The 26,908-nt window shown below is 42.9% G+C and overlaps 1 protein-coding gene across 1 annotated transcript in view; it reads left to right on the forward strand.

Moving 5' to 3' along the window:
* The window catches only part of SHC3 (SHC adaptor protein 3), a 437,106-nt gene that overhangs the window by 397,961 nt on the left and 12,237 nt on the right, over positions 1 to 26,908 (forward strand). Inside the window, exons 9-10 of the mRNA XM_086961141.1 lie at positions 2,895 to 2,991; positions 9,947 to 10,141. Of these exons, the coding sequence (XP_086817267.1) occupies positions 2,895 to 2,991; positions 9,947 to 10,141 (292 nt within the window). The remainder of the gene's footprint in view (positions 1 to 2,894; positions 2,992 to 9,946; positions 10,142 to 26,908) is intronic.

The following is a 26,908-nucleotide window of genomic DNA, read 5'->3' on the forward strand; positions in this document are numbered from 1 at the left end:
TGGCACAGTGAAATCCCACAGATTTAATTGCGACAATTGTAGGACGGCACTGCGTCAGTACCTTGCGCCTGTCTGATGTCACGCATAAAGGTGACGCAGTGCCACAAGGATAGGCTGGCCTCATGCATTGCTGGAGTTGCATCATGCTTGTGACATGACTACAGCGATGCATGACTTTGGCACAGTCAGATGCTTCAGGATTCCAGACGTATATGTCATTACCTGGTAATGGAAGTCTGTCCAGTGAATAAAGCGCATCCGTGGTGTCGCAAGAAGAGGTTAATGAAAAGTGGTGCAACTTTGTTTTGTCGCAGCGCTGCAGCACTTTTCATGAATGAGGCCAAGGAATGCACACTATCTTATTGATGGTGCGCATTCCTGCCCTGTAGTTTTGTCGCAGGGCAACGCAGCAACATTGCTTGCAGCCCTGTCCAGCACCAACCCCTGCTGAAATGAGGCCCCCGGTGTTATCTCCAGTCTTAAAAAACTACCTCTGACTGCAGTTAGACGCAGTTTTTGGGTCCTCCTACCTTCAAGGATTCCCTTGTACATATAGCAAAGTGGGGTTAGCGACTGTTTTTGCACGGGAACGCCTCCCTTGCATGTCATTATCTCTAACAGAAGTGGCGATCTTTTCTATTGACGTTTTCACCGGAAAACTACGGCTAACAGAGGTTACTGAGAGCTTGTATATATGGGATGTAAATATCGCCATAAAACCGTCGGAAAAGTGCCGCTAAGGTGGCATTAATTCCTTGTACATATGCCCAACAGAGTGCAATGGTAGTGTGTATGTGTTAGGTGAGGGGGCTCTGAGGGTGGCACCGTACATGCCTAGTCAAAGTGCATCAGAAATCTGACAAAAGGTTGGGGGAGGGGGGTCACTGCAACAGAAACCCAATTTCCTACAATATACTTTTGAAAAAAATTCTCTCACAGCTCTGCTGAGATTAAGGACCCTCCCCCAGGTGATGGATTGTCAGGGAATAAGAGGCAGTTTATTTCTTCCAAGAATCTAGAGTTATTCTTGACATTCCCGCTTCTAGAAGATCATCCCAAGCCTTTATCTTCTACAAGGATAGATTTATACAATTACTTTGCATTAGATACTGCAAGATTATTTCTGTTTTTTGTTTGTAAAGCATCTTTTAATTGTCTATGGCTAGAGGAACACACTGAGTTAAACCCCCAAGGGGTTGTTTATTTGATGGGGCTGATTTAGAGATTAACATATTGGATATTGAAGCACAAATAAAATGGTATAGGAAGTTACCTCTTGCGATGGATAGGAAAAAAAGGCAGCTTGGTTATTTTGGATTACTTCATGCAGGAAAGGGTGCAGGTCTTTTTTGTCAAACTTTAGCCCAACACCCTTGTTCTTTGTATACCCAATTGGCCCACCCTTTTTTGAGGAATAGTTATCTTTCAAGTTTGAATGTAAAGAAATAGCCACCAAATTATGATCACTAATACACTTATATATTACTTTACATTTTTTATGCAAGGACATATTTTATGTCAAATTATTATGAATCCATGCAACACATAATATAAATATCGCCTTTATAAAAAATCCTAGCAGCCCTGTAAACGTAGTTACTCATTGTAGAACATAAATGCACAGGTACACATTGGTTCTCCGTTTAAAGTTGTAAGCATAGAAATGTTGAGATAAAAAAAAATCACAGTCAATAAAATATATTGTATTACATGAAGAATAAAGTAGAGAAAATCAGAATAAAAGTAATAAGAAACACCCAACTGTTCCCTTTTCTTTCAATATGGGGAGTGCAGGCATTTGTGTCCAAAGGTATCCTTCGACTGCATTCAGGAAGAACTGCTCAGTTTCTGTACAGTGCTTCGGCCCTTGCCTGTACTGAATCGCTCTGAAAATGTGAAAGATGCTGTCTTAAGTATGCGAAATACTACTTTTCAGTACTTTGACTACCATCTATACCGTGACTACATGGCCTATACAGGTGTTTATTCCCATTGTGGAAGCAGCTTCATTTAGCATCTTGAACATTAGACTGCCTGGTGCCCAGGACTGTCCTTTAGCAAACAGCATGAACAACACATGAATACTGGACATGGATATTATACCGTTCTTCAGCGTCAATTAAGAATTTGCAGGCTATATACTTTCTCAGCCAGGGATGCTTCCTCAGAAAATATTATCTAAATTCACTTAAAGGTTGCAACCCCAGGCAGCTCTCAACTTTTCTTTACTGAAAAAACACGCAAAACAAATTCATACAAAATATTGATAACTCTTTCATGGCCTAACTCGCAATTCCATTGAGAGGAATCAGGTAAAATAGTTGACGAATGTTGCTTCTAGACGTTTTCAAAGTGTTTCTAAACACTGTCCCTACAACATTCCCTTTTCTTCTATCTCCATAAACATCAACAGTCACATCTACAAAAGTTAATTATAGATTATATGTGACGCACATACGCTCAGTACTGTAGTGCCACATTCCATCAAAATACACATGGCACTAAATAGGCAACTTGGTAATTATTAAGTACCTTGATAATCAATATGTGTCTTGGTTCTGTGTCTCTCATCTCTTTTTCATCTTCGTCACCATTTGGGAATCTGTTGAAAAGGTACTGTAATATGGCTGTAGGCCACAGAGTGGCAGTGTTTCCTAGAAGTTGTCGCATTGTTCCTCAGAAAACATATCTGCACATAAATTTGTTTTTCAAGCCGCTGTTCTGATGTATGAATCCATATTGCCCCCACTTTCATATGATTAAGGTAATGTTTCGGGAGCTAGATATTGGGACTTTTGTCTACTGTTTGACAAATGAACTGTTAAAGTACAACATTTGAAATGTGTTTAGCATTCAGAAAATGTCAATACATTTGTATTTTGCATTCCCTCTAGTCTGCACCAGCTGCAGGAAGAGAACAGACATATTATCAAGGAAGGTACATGGGTGAAAAGCCCAATGGGGACAAACAATTTGCACCTGTCAGACAAGGTAAAATAGACTTTCTTTTCTTTGCAAATCAATTGTCATGTTTCCCAGTATTCAGCTTGTAGTACGTTTACTCACTAAACTTTCACCCACATTTTCTTTGATAGTTCTCTATATCCTGAAACACAACCCAAGTGGTAAATCACCTCACGTGGCTGGCATTGGACAAAGGAGCCCTCTACTTAGTTGAAGACAAGACTTACATTTAGCTAATATGTCATCTTTGCAAGGACACTGTCAGAGAACATTATTATCTGATTCTCAGGTCTGAAGGATTGTTGGAGCATAAGGCACAAGGTCTTCTTGATATCCTTTGTAGTAATGAGCATCCTCTTGTGGCCAACTTTTGGAATGGTTTTAGGATTAGGACTAACCCAAGACTTGCAGAGGGCCTTTGCACAGGACCAGCCCCAGATAACATATAACACAAAAGCGAAACTGTACCAATTTAGCTTTGTGGCTTGCTTTTTAGTTAATATAACTTCAGAAGTAGAAATCATTTTCAACAAGAGGTCAAAGATCATCTCAATATAGCCAAATCATGACTGTTAATAGGGTAATGTGAGTTCGGAGGACGGTGCGAGAAGCAATGTAGATGGTGGTTTTAAATGTACAGTTTGACCCATCAAAACAGCAGAATGTTGTTAAAAATCATAATTGACAGAAAATAATGGAAGAAAAGACAAATACAGATCAGTCTTTCTTCATCACTTTATTTGCATTCTTTTTTTGTTAATGTTAATACAATGACCTTTAAAATCTTACTTTAAATACAACAACCTGCACTGTTTGAGAATATCTTGCTGTTTTACTCTTTATTGGCATACAATCCCCTCTATAGGACGAAAAAGCCACTGCGAAATTGACAAACACGCATAATAGATGTGTGATTTATACACGAGTACAAAGTGTTTGAATTCGAGGGGTAAAATTAAGTGCCATGTATGTATGGGTGTGTAATGTTCATAAAACATGCGTACATTGCTTGCATATACATTTAAACTGAGTGGTCATTAACCTTCCAGCCGAAAAATGGGTCCTTTTCTAGTGACATCTACCACCTGTTGAATGTAATTTCAACTTAAGCATGTCGGATACAACTACTTGGTGAATGCTGTTTATCTTGGAAAGAGGTTAGGTCAAATGGATAAAGGGGCCCTCCGATGAAAAGTTTGACGATGCACTTCAAAGCCAAAACTGATCTCATCAAGCAAAGCACCATTCTTGAACTCGTGTTCTTGGTGATTACTAGAGATGCGACTCTGCATAAAGATGCTTCTATCTCTACTCCGGATGGCACTTTTAAACACATTTGATTTTGTCAGTAATGACATACAATGATACAACTGCCGCAAACTGGACAAAGAGCTCCAATCAACCTAGTGTCCAAAACATGCATGTAGTATGGAATGACATTTTTCTAACTGACTGCATGAGTTCGTAAAGTATTTATTGTTTACTTTACATATGAGTAAAGATGAGAAAGTAAGCGCAAGTCCGAATCTCTCGCTCACACATACACGCACACTGTCTCTCTCTCTTTTTAGGCAATGTGCAGAAATAAATGTGAATTGGTAAAATTATCTGAATATCACATATACATGCATATATTGATTTGCATAACTTACTTATCTTTGACTTGTTCTGATTATCTCGGTCAGTTTCGTAGGTGTCTTCTATACATGAGGTACAAATTGAGAGAAATATAAGCTTTCTAACCGTGGTGTCTACAAATCAAATTTCTTTTAATTCTGGCTTCAGTCTATTTGTTATTATTTGTCTCTCTACTTAGGTTTCTTGATTTTAAAGTTATGATGTGTAATATCGTAGTTGGTAATATTTTACTGTTAGCAAACATTTTTAGGAAATGAGTTTCATAGGATGAAGTATCCCTTTTATGTATTCTGCAGACATTAGTGAAGCTAACATTATTGTAAACTCCTTTATCCGTACCAAGTAAGCTCTGTTCAACTCTGTTGTCTTCCTTGGGAAATTGATGTTCTGAAACTTCATACAAAGTTATGACCTATGGACTACCAATAAGTTTTAAACGTTACCTAAGGCCATCATTACAAAAGTGCTGATTCGGGCGCTACCACGACTCTGTGCTCGAATTAGGACTACACCGTGTGCAGTGATACCGCACTCTTTCGAGGCACAATTTTTTCCAGATAATATCTGGTTAAAATTGTGTGGGGGAAACACTGCACAATCCCAGTTTTCTCCTCTGAATGGGGGAAAATAAGTATACGTGCATTATCATCCATTCTGAGAAGTTGGCACAGTTACTTATAACCACTATTCCCCATCCCCATTTTAACCCCATCCCACTATTGCTGCATCCTGGTGGGAGGACCTTCTGTGGTTTCTGGGTGTGGGCTGGGGACTAGGGTAAGGTGGCATTGCCTCGGGGAGGCATCCCCATATGCTGCTTGCTTTACCCTCACATTGTCATGGCCCCCTTAGTTCACGTTTGTTTCCTCACCCTGAACATCTGAAGCATGCACCACCACCGAATCGGCGTACGTGTGAGACAATCTGATATGGATTTTTCCCTGTGGTCCATTCCAGGAAACAAGTATGATCATTGACAAGCAGCGCCGCTGTGCACTCCTGGAGAGCCACCTTGATAGCCGGTCACTACTCCTCAGGGGCATCTACGCACCCAACACCAAGCAGAGGTCCTTTTAGGATACCCTCTCCACCACACTCGACCATAAAACCACATTACCATGGGTGTTGGGCATCGATTACTATTGTGTGCTTGATCTTGCGCTGGACAGATCCCATTCCCCGTTACCTTGCTCCCCCCATACACGCAGTTGGATGGCTTCCAGAATTGGGCACGCCATTGGCATTGCGATACCGACACCCTGGATTCCAGTTCTACTCCTTCCACTCCATATCTCACAATGTACACACTCGACTCGACTGTTCCCTTTGCTCTACCCCACTGGTGCTCCTTCTCCAGCACTCAGATTATCTGGGATGCGTTGTCTTAGATCATGATTCTCAAATTATGGACCTCAGATGGGTGCCCTCCCACTACTCCTATGTGGAAGTTACAAGGAGATTGCCTGGAAGCCCTGGTGTTCTGTGATGAGCAGGGAGACCACATCCAACATTATGTTTCCAAGAATCATAATGTAGCCTCCCCCAGGGTGCTGGAGTGGGATGACTTTAAGGTGGTGATGAGAGGAGTCTGTGTTCAAAAGATAGCAGGAGTCCGCAGGTCACTGGAGAAGGTTATTGTGACAGCCAATGGGAATCTAGATAACTTGGGCAAAGCAGCTGATACTAACCTTGCACTCTCCACACAACTCATGGAGGTGAATACCTCCTAAGTTGCCCTTCTAGAATTTCTGTGACGCTACAATTTTATGGCCCATGTGGCCAAAGTTCACAGGGAAGGTGATATATCTGGCATACTCCTGGCCTGGCTAGTCCGACAGTAGTCCATGACTTGCCCCATCATTGAAGTGAAGTGGTCAATCTCGCAGGCAACACTGATGGTACACCAACTTACATACTATAGGCCTTCTACAATTACTATTCGTCCATCTACAGGGGACCACCCAATGCCACCACTCCAGTGTTTTTTAGCAGGTATTACTCTCCCGCGTATCTCAAACTCCACTGGGCTTTCCTTAGATGTAGTGATCACGTCATAGGATGTGGCGCAAGTGATCTGTGACTTTGCCTTAAACAAAACACTGGGGTCGGATGGTCTTCCCCTGGAATATTACGGAACCTTCTCGTAACTCATGGCACCAGCTGCGGCACGTGCAGGTAAGACCAGTGGGGCGATGAGGCAGGTTGGGGGGAATTCGACAGACTACCATGAGGGAAATTAAATAGATAATTCATTTTTCCACATTGTCGTTTTGTCGAAATCCCTCCCACCTGGCCCCAACAGCCCAGTGCTCTTACCTGCAAGGGTGGTGCAAAAGGGGGTGGTGATGGACGGAGCATCTGAATCAATCAAACACTCACACCCAGTCAAAAGATCTGGGTTTAATCCATCACCGTTCTTTAGCCCACTCTGCCACCCCAGTTCAGACATGGCTATATGCAAATCAGTCTGACCCTGTGCCTCATAGGAACAGTCCAGCCCGAACTGCCAAGCCATGTCTTCCCTGGACCGGAAACAAGCTTCCGAGGACCGGTTTCTGACATTCCAGCCGTCTTCAGCTCGGCTTGCTTGAATCCAGTGGGCAAGGGACTCATGTCTGAGCATACACTGCCACACTTATGGCGGCACTGCTCCAATGGTTACCCCGCTGAACAGAACCCCTGTCGATATCAACTATCTGGGGCTTCCTCTTTCCGAAAGCTCTGCCCCCTTCCCCCTTGCCTTTGCAGGTCGCAACAGCTAGCAAATGCATGACCCAGATACATCGCTTCTACCATGGAGCCCCATTATATGGCCAGATATGACCTCTGGTTGGTCTCCCATGCGATCTGTTTTTTTTTTACCCTACTGGGGACCTGAGGATCTGTATAGAACACTCAGTGCTTACAGTGGGTGACCTCTGTGCCAAAGGCCATTTCCTCTCTTTTGACCAACTGGCGGGGGAACATGCCTCCCACCAGGACAGTTCCTGTTGCACAGACAGCTCAGTAGCACACGTGACCCTATTTGGGACCTCTTGGCCCGGGGACCCTTTGCACACCCAGTTCTACAGACTATCCTAGCTGTTGGTGCCGGCCGTCAACTTATCACCTGGCTGTAAGAAGCCATTCTCAAACTGGCAGGCACCCCCTCACAGCACTGCGCTACATATGGGAAGATGAATTTTGGAGTATGCTGCATGAAAGGGAATGGAATCGGGTATTCGTGTTTCCCAAATCAGTCTCCAGTAACTCCCATTTTAAAAACATACACTTTGTTATGCTCCATAGGGCCTATTCAACCTGCCTCAACTACACCAATACTTTCCTGAGACACAGGTCGAATGTAACCCTGGACTTAGTTTGCGTAGTAGCTCTACGTGTAGCTACGCAAAGTGCACTTTGCACTACGCACACTATGCGTAGCTACGCGAACTGCGTAGTGCGGAGGGAAAATGTTGTTTGCACTGATTGCACAGTGCCGGATGCTTGTCCGCACTGTGCAATGATTGCAAATGGCATCTTGCACAGTGCAAGCGGTTGTTTTCTGCCGCTCGAGAAGATTTGTACTCGAGCGGCAGCTTTCTCAACGCAGACTGTTAGTTTCTCATTGCGAGCGGTCGCGAGCATACGCGACCACTCCCAATGAGAAACCTGACCTCCCCAAGTTGAGAATCTCGCCGGGAGGCTTTTTTCCATGCTCGCGATCTGATCACGAACGAGGAGAAAGTCTCGCCGGGATGTTGATTTTGCTCGCTTGCAGTCACCAACTTGACCTTGAGGACTGCGAGCAAGCAAAAAATGCCCGCTACGCGACACATTTTTGCACTGTGCTACGTGCAATTTGCATAGTGTGTAGTAGTGCAGACTGCGCATGCTCCACGAACGTAGCGTAGTACTACACCCAGGGTTATTTGAATGCCCATGCTGCTGAGCTCCTGACACAAACCTCATGCACATGCAGTTGTCTTGCCATGCCCTCCAAAGTTATAGGCATTAGATCCACACCACTTTACGCGAAGTCACAGAGCTACCAGACATTCACACATGGGAAGCATGCTCCCTATACAAATTTAAGCATAAGAAACAACAAAAAGAATGCGCCCTCTTTGCGGCCCTAGCTCTTCTGCTTGCCAAACGCACACTCATACTCCACTGGGACTCCCCTACTGCCCCCCAAGTGGATGCATGATGGGGGGCAGTGCGCAAATAGGACATAGCAGAAGAAGAAGCTCTCTGTTACAAGGCGGTACAATGTCTGCGCAAACAACCTATCTCCCCTCAGTGGGCCGGCCCCTCCTACTCACACACTTCCATTAGGAGGTGGGAAATGTCAATCAATCACCGTGAATAGGCCTCGGCAGTGAACTTCTCTCCGTTTGCGGATTTTAGGGAGTTTTCTGCACGCCATGTTCCACGGAGCTTGGGAGTGCAGAAAACTCCACGCCGCATAGTGCAGCAGAGCTTTTTCCTTGTTCGCCAACGGTAAGTTGGCGAACATGTGCTGCCACTTGGATAGAATTTCTACTCGAGTGGCAGGAAGGTCAGCGCAAATGGCAGTTCACACTGCACTCCACCACTTGCAAAACTCCCCTGAGTTTTTTGTCACTTCACGGAGTTCCGTGAACTCTGCGAACTCCACCCATGCCTACCCGTGAACACACTATGTGCTCCCCACATATGCTATAATCACTACCCCAATCGGGGTACCAACATTAACATTCGCCCACAGTCTTCCCTCACCTCCCCCACACAGTTAACACAACCCCATAGGCCAACCTGCCTACCCTCACCACAATGACCACCTCGCTCTTTAGAATCTGCAACCATTACTAAGCCCGCCCGCCTCTCATCCTTATCCCTCCTTTAATCTCCAGTTACATCTTTATGATGATCTGGTACAGGATACGTTAAGCGTATACCAAGGACAATACGGACCTTCTTACCTATATGCACCCTGCGCTAATGTTGTGTGTTTAGCACTTAGGCACGGCCACAGAACTTCCTGTCTGGTACTTCTGTCTCTTGCTGTAAGACATCACATGCTAATATTGTTTATATAATTAAACCCCCCCAAAATGTTTTTAAAAAATCATCCATTCTGAGGTGCAAAATTTGAAATGTGGAGATAATGCAGTACCTGTAAATGTTGTACCAGAGAGTTCCAGTGGTTACCGGCTGTGGTATTCTCTCTCAAAATACAAGTGTACTCAAAATGAGACTGACAAGAGAGTCGCTCGGCCAATAAATCCTTCAGGTTATTCACTTAATTAAAAACATGTTTGGACTTTGTCAATCAAATGTGAGCAGGAGAAAGTATAACTTGAAATCTCTCTAACCTTTCCAGGGTCCTTGGATATATACAGTCAACCAGAGGTAAATGCACACTCTCCTTCAACTGGTGACATGCCAACCTATGTCAACACACAACATCTGAATATGCGAGCTCTTAAGGCACTACAATCAGAGGGAGAAATAGCGTTCAGCACATCACTAGACAGTACCAAAGACGTCAGTCCGGGAATGGATATATTTGATATGAGTGAGTTAATTTTTGAAACATTGATATCTAGCGTTATTGTATTATTGAAATGTTCAAAATGGATTCTAAAATCATAAGGTAGCTTTTGTATTTATGCAAATCTTGAAGGTCTTCTTATCCTTTTATTGATAGTCCCTATTTCTGCACTGCTCAGCACCAAAGTTTGTGTGAAACAAATATGGCTGTATGTTATGAAGAACATTATAACATGTCATACCCAGTTATATGGACCTCCACCCATTGCATTCAGAATTTCAATTAATTGAGCCTGTTAGCAAAATCGTGGTGTTAGAAACAAGTATTTCCCATTTTTATGTGAGAAATGGGGTGCTAAAGTTTGAAGAATTTAATAATACTAAGCTTCCTTTGAAGAGATATTTTTACTATTCTAACATTATTTCCTATGAAGTGTTACTTAATGTGTTTTTCTATTGAAGAGTGCTGCATTACCAGTGGTTGACCATGTGTGGTGCTGGACTTAGACCAGGTTTGAGCTGTAGTACATTTACTTAGTACTTGTGTGAAGTCCTCTGCAGTCAGGGCAAAGATCTCTGCACAGAAAAGATAGGAGCGTGAGAAGCAGAGACTTCCACATGTAGGTTAGTGAGTAGTATATTGCCTTGTGCAGCACACATGGAAAAAGCAACATGCCATAGTGCCATAGTTTGTTTTCGTATGTATTTAAAAATGCTGTTTTGTAACTTACATTTTAGGTTTGTTTATGTGCAGGAAGGGACACCTTCCTGTACATAAACAAACTTCACTGCTTGCAGACACCCTTGCACGCTGGTGCAAGGATGCCTGCGCTGGTACTAAGTTGTGGAACTTAGCGACATTGCAGGGGGAAACACGAGGCTGCACCCTATCCTTGAGAATTGAGTGCAGCCTTGCGTTTCTGAAGTGATGGAGAGGCGTTAAGCCTAGAAGGCTAACACCTCTCTCTGCCACTTCATTGAGAATATGTCCTACAGTGTTTAGGAGCTTTCGACCTTCAAGGCAGACAAATATAAAAACAGTAACAAGTTTCCTGTCCCACAACCAGCAGAGCCTGGAGCACCTGCTTATGTTTTTTACATGAACGAGAAATAAAAGAAGTGAGTTTATATTTTTTTGTTTGTTTTTTGCTCTCAGAATGTCCCACTTCTTTGGGTCTCCTGCTGGCTTTGCACATCTGAGACAAGGGGTCGCAGGAGCAGTGGAAGGGGTAGCTAGGCAGGACTTACATGCTTATATTGTGAGCGGGTTCTTATTCAGATGTTCTCTGTATACAAGTGTACGAAGCAGAAGGTGTTTTTTAGTAAATACATATAGTGCCTGCAACTAAGGTAGTAGGTTGCATCTTTTCCTTGCATACTCATAGGGAAGAGAAGTACGGGCATGACAAGAGATACCAAAAACTATTTTATTTAATTTATGTTAGAATTAAGCCATTTGTACTCCAGAATGGCTTCAGTGTTTGTGTGTAGTTGTCACTGCTGTGTATGGGTGTCTTATAGAAAGCAGTCACCTATAAGCTGCTTTTTTTTTACACCACCTCTACAAGTCAAAAGTCTTCACGATCCAGAAACAGAATAGAAAGGATTCATTTGCTAAAAAAAGTGTTGTCGCACACCATAATCTGAATAGCAAATTGGCCAGCTTGTCCAAAATGCGTTAGTTTGGGTGGTATGAGCCTTGAGACAGTTGTTTTGTGCAGACCGTGTAATAAAATAACTGAAGCGGGCTAAAGCCCACAACTATGCAATGCATAAATAGTTTTTGATTTTTTTCTTTGGTATAAAGGTCCAGCTTACCCAATTGATACCTCCATGCTCAGTTCCTCACAAGTCTAAACACTTATCACAAATATATGTTGGTTAAGACATAATTGTATGCTTTAACTATGGTCTAACAGTAGAAATCTCTAATTCACAAACCAGTAGCACCTCTATTATATACTTTGAATTTCAATTCAATTAAAAAAATCTTTATTCGGATACAGATATATCCATAAAAGCACAGGTCAAAATAACAGCATGGTACACAGATCAACAATAAAATACAATCAATTCATTATAAAACACAATATAAAAACAATTTCTGGTTAGGCCCACTTGGTTTGTGCATGTACTGTATCATAAAAGAGGTGAAAAGACTGATCAATAGAAACCATCTGTGATTTTTTAGTTGTGAACGTGAATGCAATATTAATATAAATCAATATAAATCAATAATATCAACCTCCATAAAGTGCACATTGTATTATGAGCATGCACTGCAGCTTTCAAAAACAAGCCTATATAAAAAGTTAATTCTTCCTCTTCCAATGTGAGGATTTTCATGTAAGCTACGTTATAGTGGACAGGGGAGGTCTTTTTAAAGAATGGAACCAGAAACCATTTTGCATATTTTAAGTAAAAATTACAGAAAAATAGAAATTGTAACGTTGTTTGCCTGCTTCAGTCATCACAAGGGCATGGCAATTGATCAAGATTTTCATTATACCCAAGGGGAAAGCAGAGTAGAAATTTCCTCATGTCAGCCCTTAGACAAAAAAGGAGTCCTCTCTCCCAGCAGCCTATCGGTTATGAAAGGTAGCTAGATTGCGAATGAGAAACATCCTCGATAGACATTTACCTGACAGCAGTGATTTTCTGAACCTCCTTTTTATGTCTTACTTTGCTATGATGTGCATATAGAGCCTCCCGAAGGGCTTTTTTGTTATACCTTTTAAGTCAGTGGGGTTTGAAAAGACGTGCTCAAGGTTGATGCTACTCAGGCTCTCCCTCACTGCAGCTAGCCATGGTACTTTCCTACCCTTCTCATATTCGAGACAATCTAGTATTATATCTCTGGTAAGGGTCGCTGCCGGGTTTTTCCAGATTGCTAGCCAAAGTATGGCAGGGCGAGCCTTTATGTAATCTTCAACATAAAACAGTTTCAATTTGCTGTGACAAACATACTGCTCCCCAGGAGTTTTCGACAGAATCTATTTTCTTTGCCCTGAATACTATTGCTCTTTGTGTTACCCCAGACCTCTGCGCCATATGTTGCAGTTGGAATGCATTGTGATTTAAATAATTTTGTAATAGCTAAGACTACCTCTATCTTTTTGGGCTGTGGGAAACCGCGGATTGAATTAATAGCTTTAAACCCCCCCAAAAAGGAACCATTAGCTGCAAATACCAGCCCCAGGTACAGAAAAGTGAAAGGGCCTTGTAAACTTTGTTTGTCAGTATTAATAGTCAGTATTAATAGAATTTAAAAGGTACGTTTTCGGTCCGCAAGCTATTCTAAACGATTTTAAAATTAGTGCACAAATCTAGGCTAGCCATAATATCTACAAAACCCTGCACTAAAACGCATAAGGCTTTTGGTGTGCATCCAATTAGGACCGCATCATCAGCATACAATAGGACGGGGAGTGATTTGTGTAGGTCGTTGATAATAAGGATAAAAAGGAGGGTTGGCCAGGACGCAACCCTACCTGACCCCTCTACCAACTTCAAAAGCGTTTGAGACCTCCCCGCCCTTATTGATCGTTACCCGGGCTTTCAAGTCTTTTCGCAAATAAGGAGTAAAAGAGGACACGTGCATATTTGAAATATTTATTCACTAATGCAGTGTTCTCAAATGCAGTATCTTAGCTAGTACAAGCAAACATATTATAAGAAACAAAGTAATCAGCATAGTCACTAGTCCATAGAACACAAACGGTGAAAGCATGGTATTATGCTAAAACGAATAGGGTTTAATAACACCTAATTCTCACCCTCCCTAGCTAGTATATTATATTATATCTAAGAAGGTCTCTTTGGGTTTTAGCAGGACGGCCCCATACCTCAAGATCCTAGTGGTAAGGGATCACATCATCTGCCACCAGCTCCCTGCATGCGAAGCACCATCAAGTGTGTTTGTATGCTCTTGTGCAAAGCAATATAAAACGCACCTAAAGCCAGAACTTGGCCGCAGCTGCATGTATGTTATGTCTAGGAACGTGCGAAGATCAGACCTCACAACAACCACTGTGTTGATATATCCTTGAAGGTTTCTGCACTCACTGTACAGTCACAGCTGGCCAAGCAAAGCTGATATCAGAGTAACAACATATTATTCTCGCATGAATTAAAACATTCTACTAGGCTCAAAGCTGAAGCAACAGCTATGTGTATGTGCTAACTTAACACAGCATACAGGCAATATATATATCTATATGACACCCTCCCTTGATCCGAGCACGGATAAGATAAGATAAGATAAGATAAGGGATAAGATAAGAGGCTCAATTTTGAAATGCAGAGTTCAATGAAGTAGTCAGTTCAAATTCGAGTAGGTGAGGAAAAATAATTTAGTCCGCCAAAAAATCCAAAATCTCACCAGCATGACAATGTAACGTCCACTGTTATTAAAGCCAATAGGTCTGATATAAAAAATTGTCCATCATAATTTTGAAAAAATTTTGAGAGAGAGAAAAAAAAACTTCATGATATCCAAGGCCTCAATAGGAGTTAGCCTAACACTGAGTATGCAAAATATGCAGCAACAGCTTCCAAAAGGAAGTCACTGTTATCATCCGAAAATAACTCAGCCATCCAATTCAATAGTGAGAAAGAACATGCATGCTCTTCAATTACCGGAGCCTCTAGTACCATCAGAAGACAACTCGGTGGGTTTTCAATGAAGCTGTGTGCCAAGAAATCTTGCGCCGCTGCGAATATATTCCAATGACCCAGTACTCCATGCATCGCTGCAAAGGCCATAATCCCTCCGTCAGAACAAAGCAATTCATGAGTAACTAAGGGACTCATGAGATGATTAAATCCTCTTCAGGAGACACCAAATTGCAGAGACACAAATCTAGGGCCCAGTCGAAATTGCAGCTCAGGCAATGAAAGACAGGCTGGACACAGGTGAAATAGGAATATCGAAACGATAATCCATATGCTGCACTTAAGGTGGCGAGTGGCAGTGCACCATAGTATTCAAGCATCCTGTTGCGAAACAGTGCTAACTGCGACAGCTCGTCTGCGAACACAGGACGGGCATCCATTTTGAATAAAACAAAATAGCAACAAAAAGCCAGCAGCCAGCGCCAGTAAAACGGGAAAGCCACCAAATAGGCTTGAAAAGATCGAATGGAAGAAAGCAGGAATGACTCCAAATATTTTTTGAATAGAAGTCACAAGACCACTGCTCACAACTTTAAAAAAATGAGCCAGCCCCAAAGTGGAGGACGCGTTAAAGATCCTATGAATCAGCTCACCGAAATGTAAAGGCAGGTCAGTGTTTAATAAAACATGCACTTCTGTGCGGGTGTTAGCTACCTGAAGGACAAATGTTTCACGAGCAGATGTCAGGGCAACTTCTTTTTGTGACAATAAGGCTCTTATTCTACTCATCTTATTGAACTCTGCCTTCAAGGTCGGAATCCTCTGCCAGATGGAAACATCTAAGTTCCCATGCGTGGGTGGATACAACACATTTTTACAGCAAGCCACACGCTCACTGACTGTAACAACATAAGCTATGCCTTTTAATAACCCACAGCAATCTTCATTATTTAAAAGCAAATAGCTACCGTTCGCTAATAAAGTGAACATGGGGACAATCGCGGGCATGGGTGTACCTTTGAAAACACATGCTAAATTAGCCGTTCCTGATTACAAGAGCCATGCAATTGTATGTGTCTACGCATTAATGAGTGATCTGGTGTTTCCCTGCACTCCTCCCCTTTCAGATAAACTTCTTTTCCGTCCCTAAGGCATCTGTAAGTGAAAGGGAGTGACCAGGCTTCATGTAAATAGGAGCTACCAAGAGGCTCGTACCTACCAATGGCAAAATATTTCATGCAATTTGTAAACTGGAAAAGCGCAAATGGTTAAGTTTTTGACCCGTGGATAAGCCACGTAGCAGTAGTGGCCTCTGCCACTGAAAAGGGTAAAGACTCCAATCGCTTAATGTGTAACATGGAAAAAGAAGCATCTTTCATTTAAAGCAAACGTTGTTTCTCAGTCAAATTAAAAGGGGCAAATAGAGATGAGACATTAATGTAATTCCAAGGCACTTTTCTGTTTTTCAGTGTCTGCAGGGTCCTTGTAAACTGCATAATAGAACGCAATTGATTTTGACCATGGTACAAAACAGACACTTCATCCTGTACAATTTCAACAACAGACAACACAATATTATCCAATGTGTAAATGCGGGAGGAAAGTGTGTTCATGCTGTTATCCACTACTGCAAGCACTTTCTCCAAATTAGCTTTATCAATAGCCCTAAGGCGGGTAGCCGCTTCAATCTGGGATGTTTTCCAGAGTTCATTGTAAACGGCATATAGCCACCTTCTAGACCTACCTCTAGCCGGGCCTTTTATGAAATCATTCAAATCAACCTCGTCAGTCAGTTTAGACATATGCAGTTTGACTAACGCCAATGTAGAGTGTTTGAGCCAATTCTGACACAATTTGCCTACTGATTACTGGTTACAGAATGGTCACTCTCAAAATGGGGATCTACCCTGAGCTGTGTAAAACCATCAGCTAGACCCAAAAAACGATGTTGGCACGATTCTGCACTCCTGTGCCACATCAACCAACCCTTGGGATCCAAACTGGATATGTTAAAGGATGAATTTAGCAATAGAGTTTGCAACCCTCTAATCGAAAATTTTGTTGAATTTTCCCAACCTGAATATTCTTCCAAATCAGGGAAGGAAGGAGTATTTAATTTTTTAGAAGTAGCCAATCGAAAGCATGTTGTCTGTGAGATGGTAGAATTCAAAAACAACATATGATTTGGGATGAGACATGCCCACTGCAAAGCATCAGTGCCTTGTACCTGCTAACTTTTAGAACCTCAAACTGATTTAAGGTAAATTTTTTCCTTCCACAACTCGTAGCCTCCAACAGCTGGCTGGTCAAGAAAGGACTTCGAGTACAATAACTTAGTATCTGTAAGTTTAACGTTGGACATGGATTTTTCTGTCCTTCTAAAATAAAAAGAAGTGGGATTGGACTGGTTAAAGTCAGTAAAATAAGTTTACTTTTTCAAAAATGTATTAGAACTGCCTCTTAAAGGAGCTGGGCAATGCTCCCACTATGTATAGTTCACAGTACTCCTCCTGGAATTAGTTTTATGTAGGTAGTGATTGCCAAAATGTTGGAAGCAAAACAAATCACCATATTTAGCAGATTCTAAATATAAATCTTCAGTATCAAAGGCAGCATAAAATTTCAAATCAGCAAACAAAGCCTCTATGGCCTGAACATCCCAATCATCAGAACGTATGTTTAGTTTAACCACATCCCTCATGTTAACTCTAAGCACATTAGGAACATTAATATCTTCAGTCGGGCCATGGATTTGAAATTTAACTGCATCCCAGACTATCCCATCCAGGACAGGCCACGCGGTGATGTTAACAAAGGCCAAGTCTCTCTTCAATCTGTGGGCAGAATGTGATGAGGAGTGGGGAGCCAATGTTCCATTGAGATGTCGAATGCATGTTCTCTCCTCAACATAATGTCCATTGATGAATCGGAAAAAATAAAATACAAAACCAATTGACATAAAAAGGTATCGCGAAAAAAGCCCTAACCAAATATAAGTCCAAGGGGGAATCAAGAAATGTTTTTTAAACAAAATCGCATATTTCCTAAGCCTTGTTAGCTTCCCTGAAGTTTGTGAAATAGTGTCAAAAGAAAATCTGGGTTCTGTGGCCAAACGAGTTTGCAAATCAGGCATCGATAAGTCAGTTGGGTAGGTGTAGTCTGTATGATCAAGGTGAGTACCAGGCAAAGCACTCAATAAAGGACTTGAAACTGCAGGCATCTCAAGGGCCACCTCCGGTGCAGGATCCGAAGCAGTGGTCAATACAGAATTTCTCACCATCGAAGGACATGAGACCGCCGGTGTCATGCTAAGAAGAATCGGCCACTCTGTGTATCTTGACATTGTCAATGGAGATATACCTGTTTTCTTTACGACCTGGAAGTGGTGGTAAAATGACTGTTCTTGTGCCCTTCACACCAAGCACGGGAACCGGAGCACGGTATGAGGAACCAAGGGGCATATTATCAAGTCTGTGCGCTAAAATTATCGCCGCTTTATCGGCCGAAAACGCCGATAAAGCGGCGATAATGGGCTTGATAATATGCTCTATGGAATTCCAATCGAAGCACATGTTAGATGTGAAGACATCTAACATGGGCTTCGATTGGAATTCCACAGAGCATATTATCAAGCCCATAATCGCCGCTTTATCGGCCGTTTTCGGCCGATAAAGCGGCGATAATTTTAGCGCACAGGCTTGATAATATGCCCCCAAATTCCTTCTTGTTATCGATCTTCTCCCGAACCAGTTCTCCGACTTGGGGAAGCCAGCCAACTACCGGGATCTGCAACGCATCATCCGAAGTGGAGGGCAACTGTTCCTTTGCAAGACTGTCTCTTGTAGAGTCTGTAAAACATTGCAATGTTCATCTACGTCAAAGGAGGCAGCCGAACCAACCGTGTCTAGACGGTCAAGGTCCGGGACAAACATCTTGATACCAAAGAGCATTTCGTATGGGGTCCGCCCACCTAGAGACCTTCTAGGGAGATTATTAAGAGCACGCTGCACGCCATTAAGATGGGCTAGCCAGTTTCTGCCAGTACCTATACCTCGAGCTGCCAGTGATTGCTTTAAGTCACGGTTCATTCGTTCCACAACACTATTACCCTCAGGTCGGTATGGAGACGAAAACTTGACTTGGACCCCCATCGAAGCCATGGCATCCCTATACGCCTTAGAGGCGAAAGCAGAACCCTGATCCGAATGGAAGGTACCACAGGCAAAAATCCCTACAAAGACACGCAAATCCCTTATGACAGTTCGTAAATCAGCGCTGCGATGAGGCCACACCCATACAAAGCGTGTGCATGAATCAACTGCTACTAAGATGTACTTATACGCAGTATCAGAAGAAAAAGGACCGCAGTGATCTAAATAAACACAACCTAATGGTTTATTAGAAATGAACAACTGTGTTTGGGGCGGACGCGTAGCAGTTAAAGGCTTAATCTGCTGGCAAATGTCACATTGAATGACATAGTCACGTGTCTGTTTGTACAGTCCCCGCCACCAAAAACGTTGTTGTAATTGAGACACAGTGGCTGAAACGCCCGCATGCGCAGAAGCAACACCTTCATGGGCCGCTGTGATCAGTGCATTTCTGCGATCCAAGTTGGGAATCAATCTCTCCCCAACTTCAGGAATTTTCACATAAGGAACCTTATCGGGACTTAAGTGGTATGTGTACTTCGAAGGGAACCCCGTAGGATATTTACCTCACTTCTCAGTGGCAGCAACAGCCGGCAGGATATCATCATCAATCTTACTTTTGGACCGTGTAACTGCTGCAACTAAATATGTTGATACTGCTGATTTCGCTGCTTCATCAGCAAGCGAGTTGCCAACAGTGTGAACTCCTACGGGCTGATGACCGAGACTATGAATTACAAACACGAGTGGCAACTGCTCTTTAAGCTCAGCCACTCGGACCCAGATCATTTTATGTTTTATTGTGCTACCCTTGGAATCACGAAAATCATTCTGAATCCAAAAGAACAAGTTTTCATTGTAAGACTGGACACATTAGTAAGAATCACTTACGATTAAGGTCGTCACACTAGGATCTGCGTACTCCAATGCAAGCATCAGAGCACGAAGCTCTGCTAATTGTGCGGTGCAGTCCCCTAGAGTCTGCGTGTGCACGACTCTGGACTTGAACACATCATTCACCATGGCACCTACCACAATGGCGCATGCGGAAACGTAGGCGTGTTTAGAACCATGCGCAACCTGCGCCGAACTATCAGTGTATATGATGCAATGGAAATCCTCCAAAGGCCGCATAGCTAAAGGTGCAGGATGAACAAACTCATATTGCAAAAACTCCTGTGACCGTAAGGAGGCATCAAAAATGAACGTGACATCCGGAAACGTCAATGATACTGCCCATTGTATATACCGAGGGTGCAAAGCTTTAGAATTAGGTACACTGGCTTTCGTAACTGCCTCCAAAGCAGGACACGAGGTAACCACCAACATGCGTTTTCCCTGTGACAGAGGGCGTTCCTTCAGAATCGCCATCTGTACAGCCGTCAAAACTTTTTCCACAGTGTAAAATCGCATTTCAGCCGAAGTATACAAGTGTGAATTGTAAGCAATAGGTACTGTGTCTCCTTCGTTAAAAGTAAGGTATGTGAAACCCACCATCCCAGGGATGATTCTTATCACCAGGTTGTTGTGATTATCACGAGTAAATAAGTATTTAGAAGCGAGCAGATCAGCCTGCAAAGATTGCAGTATAGCCGAGTGCTCAGGCAGCCAGTTTGATTTTGTAAAATTTTGTTGTTTCAACGCATACAAGGGCTTGATACACTGGGCATATTCAGGTATGTATGTCCTCCCGAAATTCAAAAATCCCAGCAAAGACTGTAATTTTTTCAGAGTTGTCGGAGCACGCAATTGTGCGCATTTCTCCAAGAAGTGAGGAGCCAATCCTCGACCTTCATTGTTGAGCTCGTAGCCCAGGAACAACACTGTGTACTCCGCAATGTGCGATTTTGCAAAGTTGAATTTGTAACCGAAGTCTGCAAAGCTACAAATTAAGCGGTCAACTCGACACAGATGCTCCCACAGTTCGTCATCTGTGAGATAAATGTCATCCACATACGAACAAGCATCTGGGTCAACTCTCTCTAAGAGAGAGACTATGCAGGCAGCAAACTCTCCAGGACTATTTTTATTGCCCATCGGTAAACGTTTGAAATGTTTTTAGACACAGCCGCAAGTAAAGGAGGTCCATTGGGAAGTCAGACCATCCAAATGGTGTGCATAAAAACCGTTGGAAATGTCAAGCGTGGTCTTAAACCGCTTATGCACGAGACTATCCACTAAAGCAGAGCCGTGAGTATTCTGTACTGCACAGGTACGGCAATGCGAGTTTAAATTCCGGTAATCCAATACCGAACAATATGAACCGTCAGGCTTGGTCACAGTAAAAAGAGGGTTATTCATTGTGACACACAGTTTCAATCACACCTTGATATTCCAATTTTTCAAGGTTTTCCGCAACGGAAGCCTTTGCTTCGCGTTTTATGGGATATTGAGGTTGAGGCTGAGGCATAGACCGCAAAGGAATTTCGTGGTGTGGGGAAAATTTATCCCATCCACAGTGTGTACGGTACAGAGCCGGCGCAAGGACTTTAGCCCACTCTTCTGCAAAATTCAGCGCATGCTCCTTCGAGACAGTGTGCACGAAACTAGGGAGGATTACCTCCTCCCCTCTTGGAGCCGTAAGCACAAAAGGTGGGGGCCAGTCAGCCTCCGCTAACAAAATGTCATAGGTAGTCGTAAGATTCTCCCAAAATACCCCCTCTACGGTACGTTGAATGTCACCTTCAATGAATAAGACTATTTCATTGAGTCTGTCAGGGGGAGCTACTTTAGTGTCAGCTGTCTCCACAACAACATAACGGTCAGTCGCTGTCACCTTCAGTAATGGACGCAGGGCCTCTCGCACTATGGTAATCTCCACCGCGCTGTCCAGCAAGGTCAGAGCCCATGTCAGATTCCGAAGCTGGGTTCTCACTATCTGTGGCATATCTGTGTGCTGTTAAAGCAGCGACTTTCTTTTTCTGAAACTGGGGTCTCTTCGGTGTAGAATCGTCCTGCTTGCCTTTACCTTCTTTCGGGCTGGGCTGATCACGTCCTTGCTGACCACCCGACACCTGCCGCCTCCTCCACCGGTCAAAAAGGCCGATGACTTCTGAAAAGAACGAGGAGAGCGTTGGTCAGAAACCTGAAAACGATCAGGTGATTTTATCATCGCGCGATCGCGCAAGTCATAAACACGTTCTTTGGGCGCAGGCAATGGAGACGCAGGACGAGACTCCTGTTTCTGTTGCTGTTGTTGCTTTCCCTGTTTTTGTTTTTTCGGCCAATTCTGTTTCTTGGTCTTGGGCTGGTCGTCAAGTTCTGACTTCTGCCCTTGGGGTTGTTTTTTCTCTTTAGTAGAAAAAGGCTTGAGACCCCTACTATTGCGGCCCACGGTTTTATAAGCCGCCACAATAATCCTAGCTAACTGCCGGGGTTTTTCGGCATCGGGAATCGCCTGCAAAGCATTGGCAACCTGAAAGTTCACTGCATCCCCCTTGACATTAGCAAGTATGAGATCAGAAACCACATCAAAGGTGCCACAGACGCATACCCAATTCACCTGCAGCCTCAGGTCCGTGCTCATCCTGAACACGTTTAACACCTTGGCTGCTAGAGGTTTTCCCCTCCTGTGCTGCATATGCATGATCCCCATTGTTCATGACGAGCTCAGCTCGTCATAAGCACACGACCAGTGTACTGCATAACGAGCTGAGCTCGTCATGAGCAGGGAAGGGGTTAAGGACCGTCGGTAGGACAGTCATAGACGGAGTGCCGTAACACCTCGTGTAGGCCGCCGCAAATATCTTACCCCAGGTCTCACAGTCACCGATTTCAGGGGTCAAGTCTTTTGGTAAGCTAATTGTCAGAATCCTGTGTTTTTCACCAGGAGACGTGTTAGGAAATACTGCTTCCAGCTGGTCAAACTTCTCGGCAAGCCAGAAAGGAAAATCATCCTTTTCTTTCGGGCGCTTGCCCATCACAGCGTTGACCATAACGGGACTGAGTTTCATTCCACCCTGTCCTTGTTCTGGATTGGAATGATTGTATAACGAAAGAGTGTTTATGTGCCCCACCGTGGGGCGCCATGTCGCAGGGATTCCGTGCTCATACAGAACTGCGCATAGAGACTTGGAACCTCAGTGAATTAGGGTGTGCCAAAACTCACCTTAGTACCCAAAATCCCCTACCAGACTAGCTACATTGTCTCATTGGTTATCACAGACTCCCAATGCTTAGATAAACCAGAACATGGACTTAGTACACCTCAGGTAACGTGGAACACATGAACACTCTTTCGTTATACAATCATTCCAATCCAGAACAAGGAGTAAAAGAGGACACGTGTATATTTGAAATATTTATTCACTAATGCAGTCTTCTCAAACGCAGTATCTTAGCTAGTACAAGCAAACATATTATAAGAAACAAAGTAATCAGCCTAGTCACTAGTCCATAGAACACAAACGGTGAAAGCATAGTATTATGCTAAAACGAATAGGGTTTAATGACACCTAATTCTCACCCTCCCTAGCTAGTATATTATATTATATCTAAGAAGATCTCTTTGGGTTTTAGCAGGGCGGCCCCATACCTCAAGATCCTAGTGGTAAGGGATCACATCATCTGCCACCAGCTCTCTGCATGCGAAGCACCATCAAGTGCGTTTGTATGCTCTTGTGCAAAGCAATATAAAACGCGCCTAAAGCCAGAAGTTGGCCGCAGCTGCATGTATGTTATGTCTAGGAAGGTGCGAAGATCAGACCTCACAACAACCACTGTGTTGAGATATCCTTGAAGATTTCTGCACTCACTGTACAGACACAGCTCGCCAAGCAAGGCTGATATCAGAGTAACAACATATTATTCTCGCATGATTCAAAACATTCTACTAGGCTCAAAGCTAAAGCAACAGCTATGTGTCGTATACAGAAGTATCAGAAAGGTAAAATGGTGTTCAAACTCCTAATAAGCTCATGCTAACTTAACACAGCATACAGGCAATATATATCTATATGACAATGTCAGCCCTTAGACAAAAAAGGAGTCCTCTCTCCCAGCAGCCTATCGGTTATAAAAGGTAGCTAGATTGCGAATGAGAAATATCCTCGATAGACATTTACCTGACAACAGTGATTTTCTGAACCTCCTTTTAATGTCTTACTCTGCTATGATGTGCATATAGAGCCTCCCGAAGGGCTTTTTTGTTATACCTTCTAAGTCAGTGGGGGTTGAAAAGACGTGCTCAAGGTTGATGCTACTCAGACTCTCCCTCACTGCGGCTAGCCATGGTACTTCCCTACCCTTCTCACACTTGAGACAATCTAGTATTATATCTCTGGTAAGGGTCGCTGCCGGGTTTTTTCAGATTGCTAGCCAAAGTATTGCAGGGCGAGCCTTTATGCAATCTTCAACATAAAACAGTTTCAATTTGCTGTGGAAAACATACTGCGATGCAAAGATCGGGGCTCCTAGGAGTTTTCGACAGAATCTATTTTCTTTGCCCTGAATACTATGGCTCTTTGTGTCACCCCAGACCTCTGCGCCATATGTTGCAGTTGGAATGCATTGTGATTTAAATAATTTTGTAATAGCTAAGACTACCTCTATCTTTTTGGGCTGTAGGAAACCGAGGATTGAATTAATAGCTTTAGAAAACGTATTCCTACTGTGCACCACATGATCAGCCCAGGAACCATTAGCTGCAAATACCGGCCCCAGATACGGAAAAGAGAAAGGGCCGTGTAAACTTTGGTTGTCAGTATTAATAGAATTTAAAAGATACTTTTTCGGTCCGCAAGCTATTCTAAACGATTTTAAAATTGGTGCACAAATCTAGGCTCGCCATAATATCTACAAAACTCCGCACTAAAATGCATAAGGCGTTTGGTGTGCATCCCATTAGGACCGCATCATCAGCATACAATAGGACGGGGAGTGAGTTGCCATTAATTTTAGAGACATCGTTGGAGAGTGCTATCAGTGATTTGTGTAGGTCGTTGATATATAGGATAAAAAGGAGGGGGGCCAGGACGCAACCCTGCCTGACCCCTCTACCAACTTCAAAAGCGTTTTAGACCTCCCCGCCCTTATTGATCGTTACCCGGGCTTTCAAGTCTTTGCGCAAATAACCTCAAAAATGAACTAAAACCTTATCCAAGCCATATTTTAAAAGAATAGAACATAGACGTGACCTGTTAACAAAGTCGAAGGCTGAGGTAAGATCCATAAAAGCCAGATAAATAGGGGACTTTTGGGCTATAGCATATTTACCTATAATCAGGTTAAGGTTTAGACACTGTTCAATTGTGCCTATTTTACTTCTAAACCCTAACTGTCATGGTTGCACGATACGATCTTCCTCAGTCCATATCTTAATCTTATTATACAGGATCCTCCCTAAGATTTTCAAAGTATTATCTATCAGGGAGATCGATCTATAACATCTTGGATTGGATCGGTCTCCCTTTTTAAAAATTGGTACTATAATGCTACTTTACCATGTGTTTGGGATCGGGGTGTTAGTTAAGTTATTAAAAACACTTAATAAAAGAGGCGCCCAGAACTCAAGTTTGTATTTGATAAGGTTGATAGGTAGCCCATCAGGTCCCAGGGCTTTTTTGCCCAAGCTTTGTTGAATAGCATCCTCCACTTCCAATAAAGATATCGGAATCCCTGTGGGGGCTTAATATCCGACGGGCTCTTTGTTTAGCAATGGAGTTGAATAAATCATAGAACAATGAGCTTCCCATGCCTCATTGATTATATTGCAATTTATCGGGGTCAATGATTGTCCCATGGACCTCATGTCTTTAACTGCTGCCCAAAAGCCAATCCCATTCTTTAATGTAGCAGCGCATGCAAGGGCATCCTAGCGCTCTTTTACAATTTTATCCTTCCTTAGAGTGGTGGGGGCCTAATTCTTTAGCCTTAATGCTTTATTAAGAACAGGATCTCTGGGATTCATTGAAAGTGCCTTACGAAGTTGTCTGTTAGCTTAGGAGCAATCACTATTGAACCATCAAGGTCCATCTTGTGCTTCCACACAAGGTTTAGATAACATGGATTTAAAACCCTCACAAAGTTTAGAAAAAGTACTGACTACCTCAGGGTTGTGATCGTGTAATAACAAACAAATGTCGATCAGATTCGGGTGGTCTCTATCATCTTATAAAACAAATCGGTATTGTCAACTGCTCGACAAACTAATCTTAGGTTGTCAGCAGTGGGAGTAAAGTTCCAAGCACCAGACTCTTTGACATATGTCGGCTTAGGGGCGATTCTCAATGTTATCTTAATAGGGTTGTGGTCGCCATGGATGGTATGGACAGCCTCAGCCTTTAGCAGACAATCTTCAAGGGTAGGGGAGATGAAAACATAGACAATGGTGGATGCACTGCCCCTGCCTCTGAATGTTGGCTCAGGAGGGTTATTATTATCAGTTATTTCGATCCATTCATTCAACCCCCCTGTTACAATGAGGCACCTTGGGGATAGAGTCTATAGCTGGGATGTTTACCCTGGGAATTTTAGCATTAACCTCTCCCCACAAGCAGATGCTGGCTAAATTGTCAAAGCCTTTTTGATGTTGTAATGTGGAGATAACATCAAACAGGTTAATGAAATTCTTGTTTGGTAGGGTTTGGAAATTGTTGTTATAAAAATTAAGTAGACTAATAGATACACCCCTTTTATAGATTAGTCCCTGGAATTTGTCTCTTTTAGTATCAAGAGCCTTTGCGCAACCTCCAGCAGAGACGTTGACCCAGTTTGAGAGCCTACCTGACGGTCGGCCTAACTTGGGGATTGGGGCAGCAATATTAAAACATTCAAACCCTTCAAGGTATAAATCGTGCATAGCCCATGTCTTCTGAAACATAAGGATGTCCTGTTTTTTGACAATTTTTAACCAGTCTGGTAAGGTTATTTTAGATGCCAAACCAGCAACGTTCCAACTTAGTATGTTTAAATTTGTGTCGACAGCGGGCTTAATTAGCGTGTCATGCTTACGTAGCTCTGGTGGTTGAGTATTTAGGGTAGGGATGGTCTCGTTGGATACTGGTAGGGGTAGCAGTCAGTCCTGGCTA

Source organism: Lissotriton vulgaris, chromosome 3_1 (genome assembly GCF_964263255.1).
Source record: "Lissotriton vulgaris chromosome 3_1, aLisVul1.2, whole genome shotgun sequence".
Lineage (NCBI taxonomy): Eukaryota > Metazoa > Chordata > Amphibia > Caudata > Salamandridae > Lissotriton > Lissotriton vulgaris.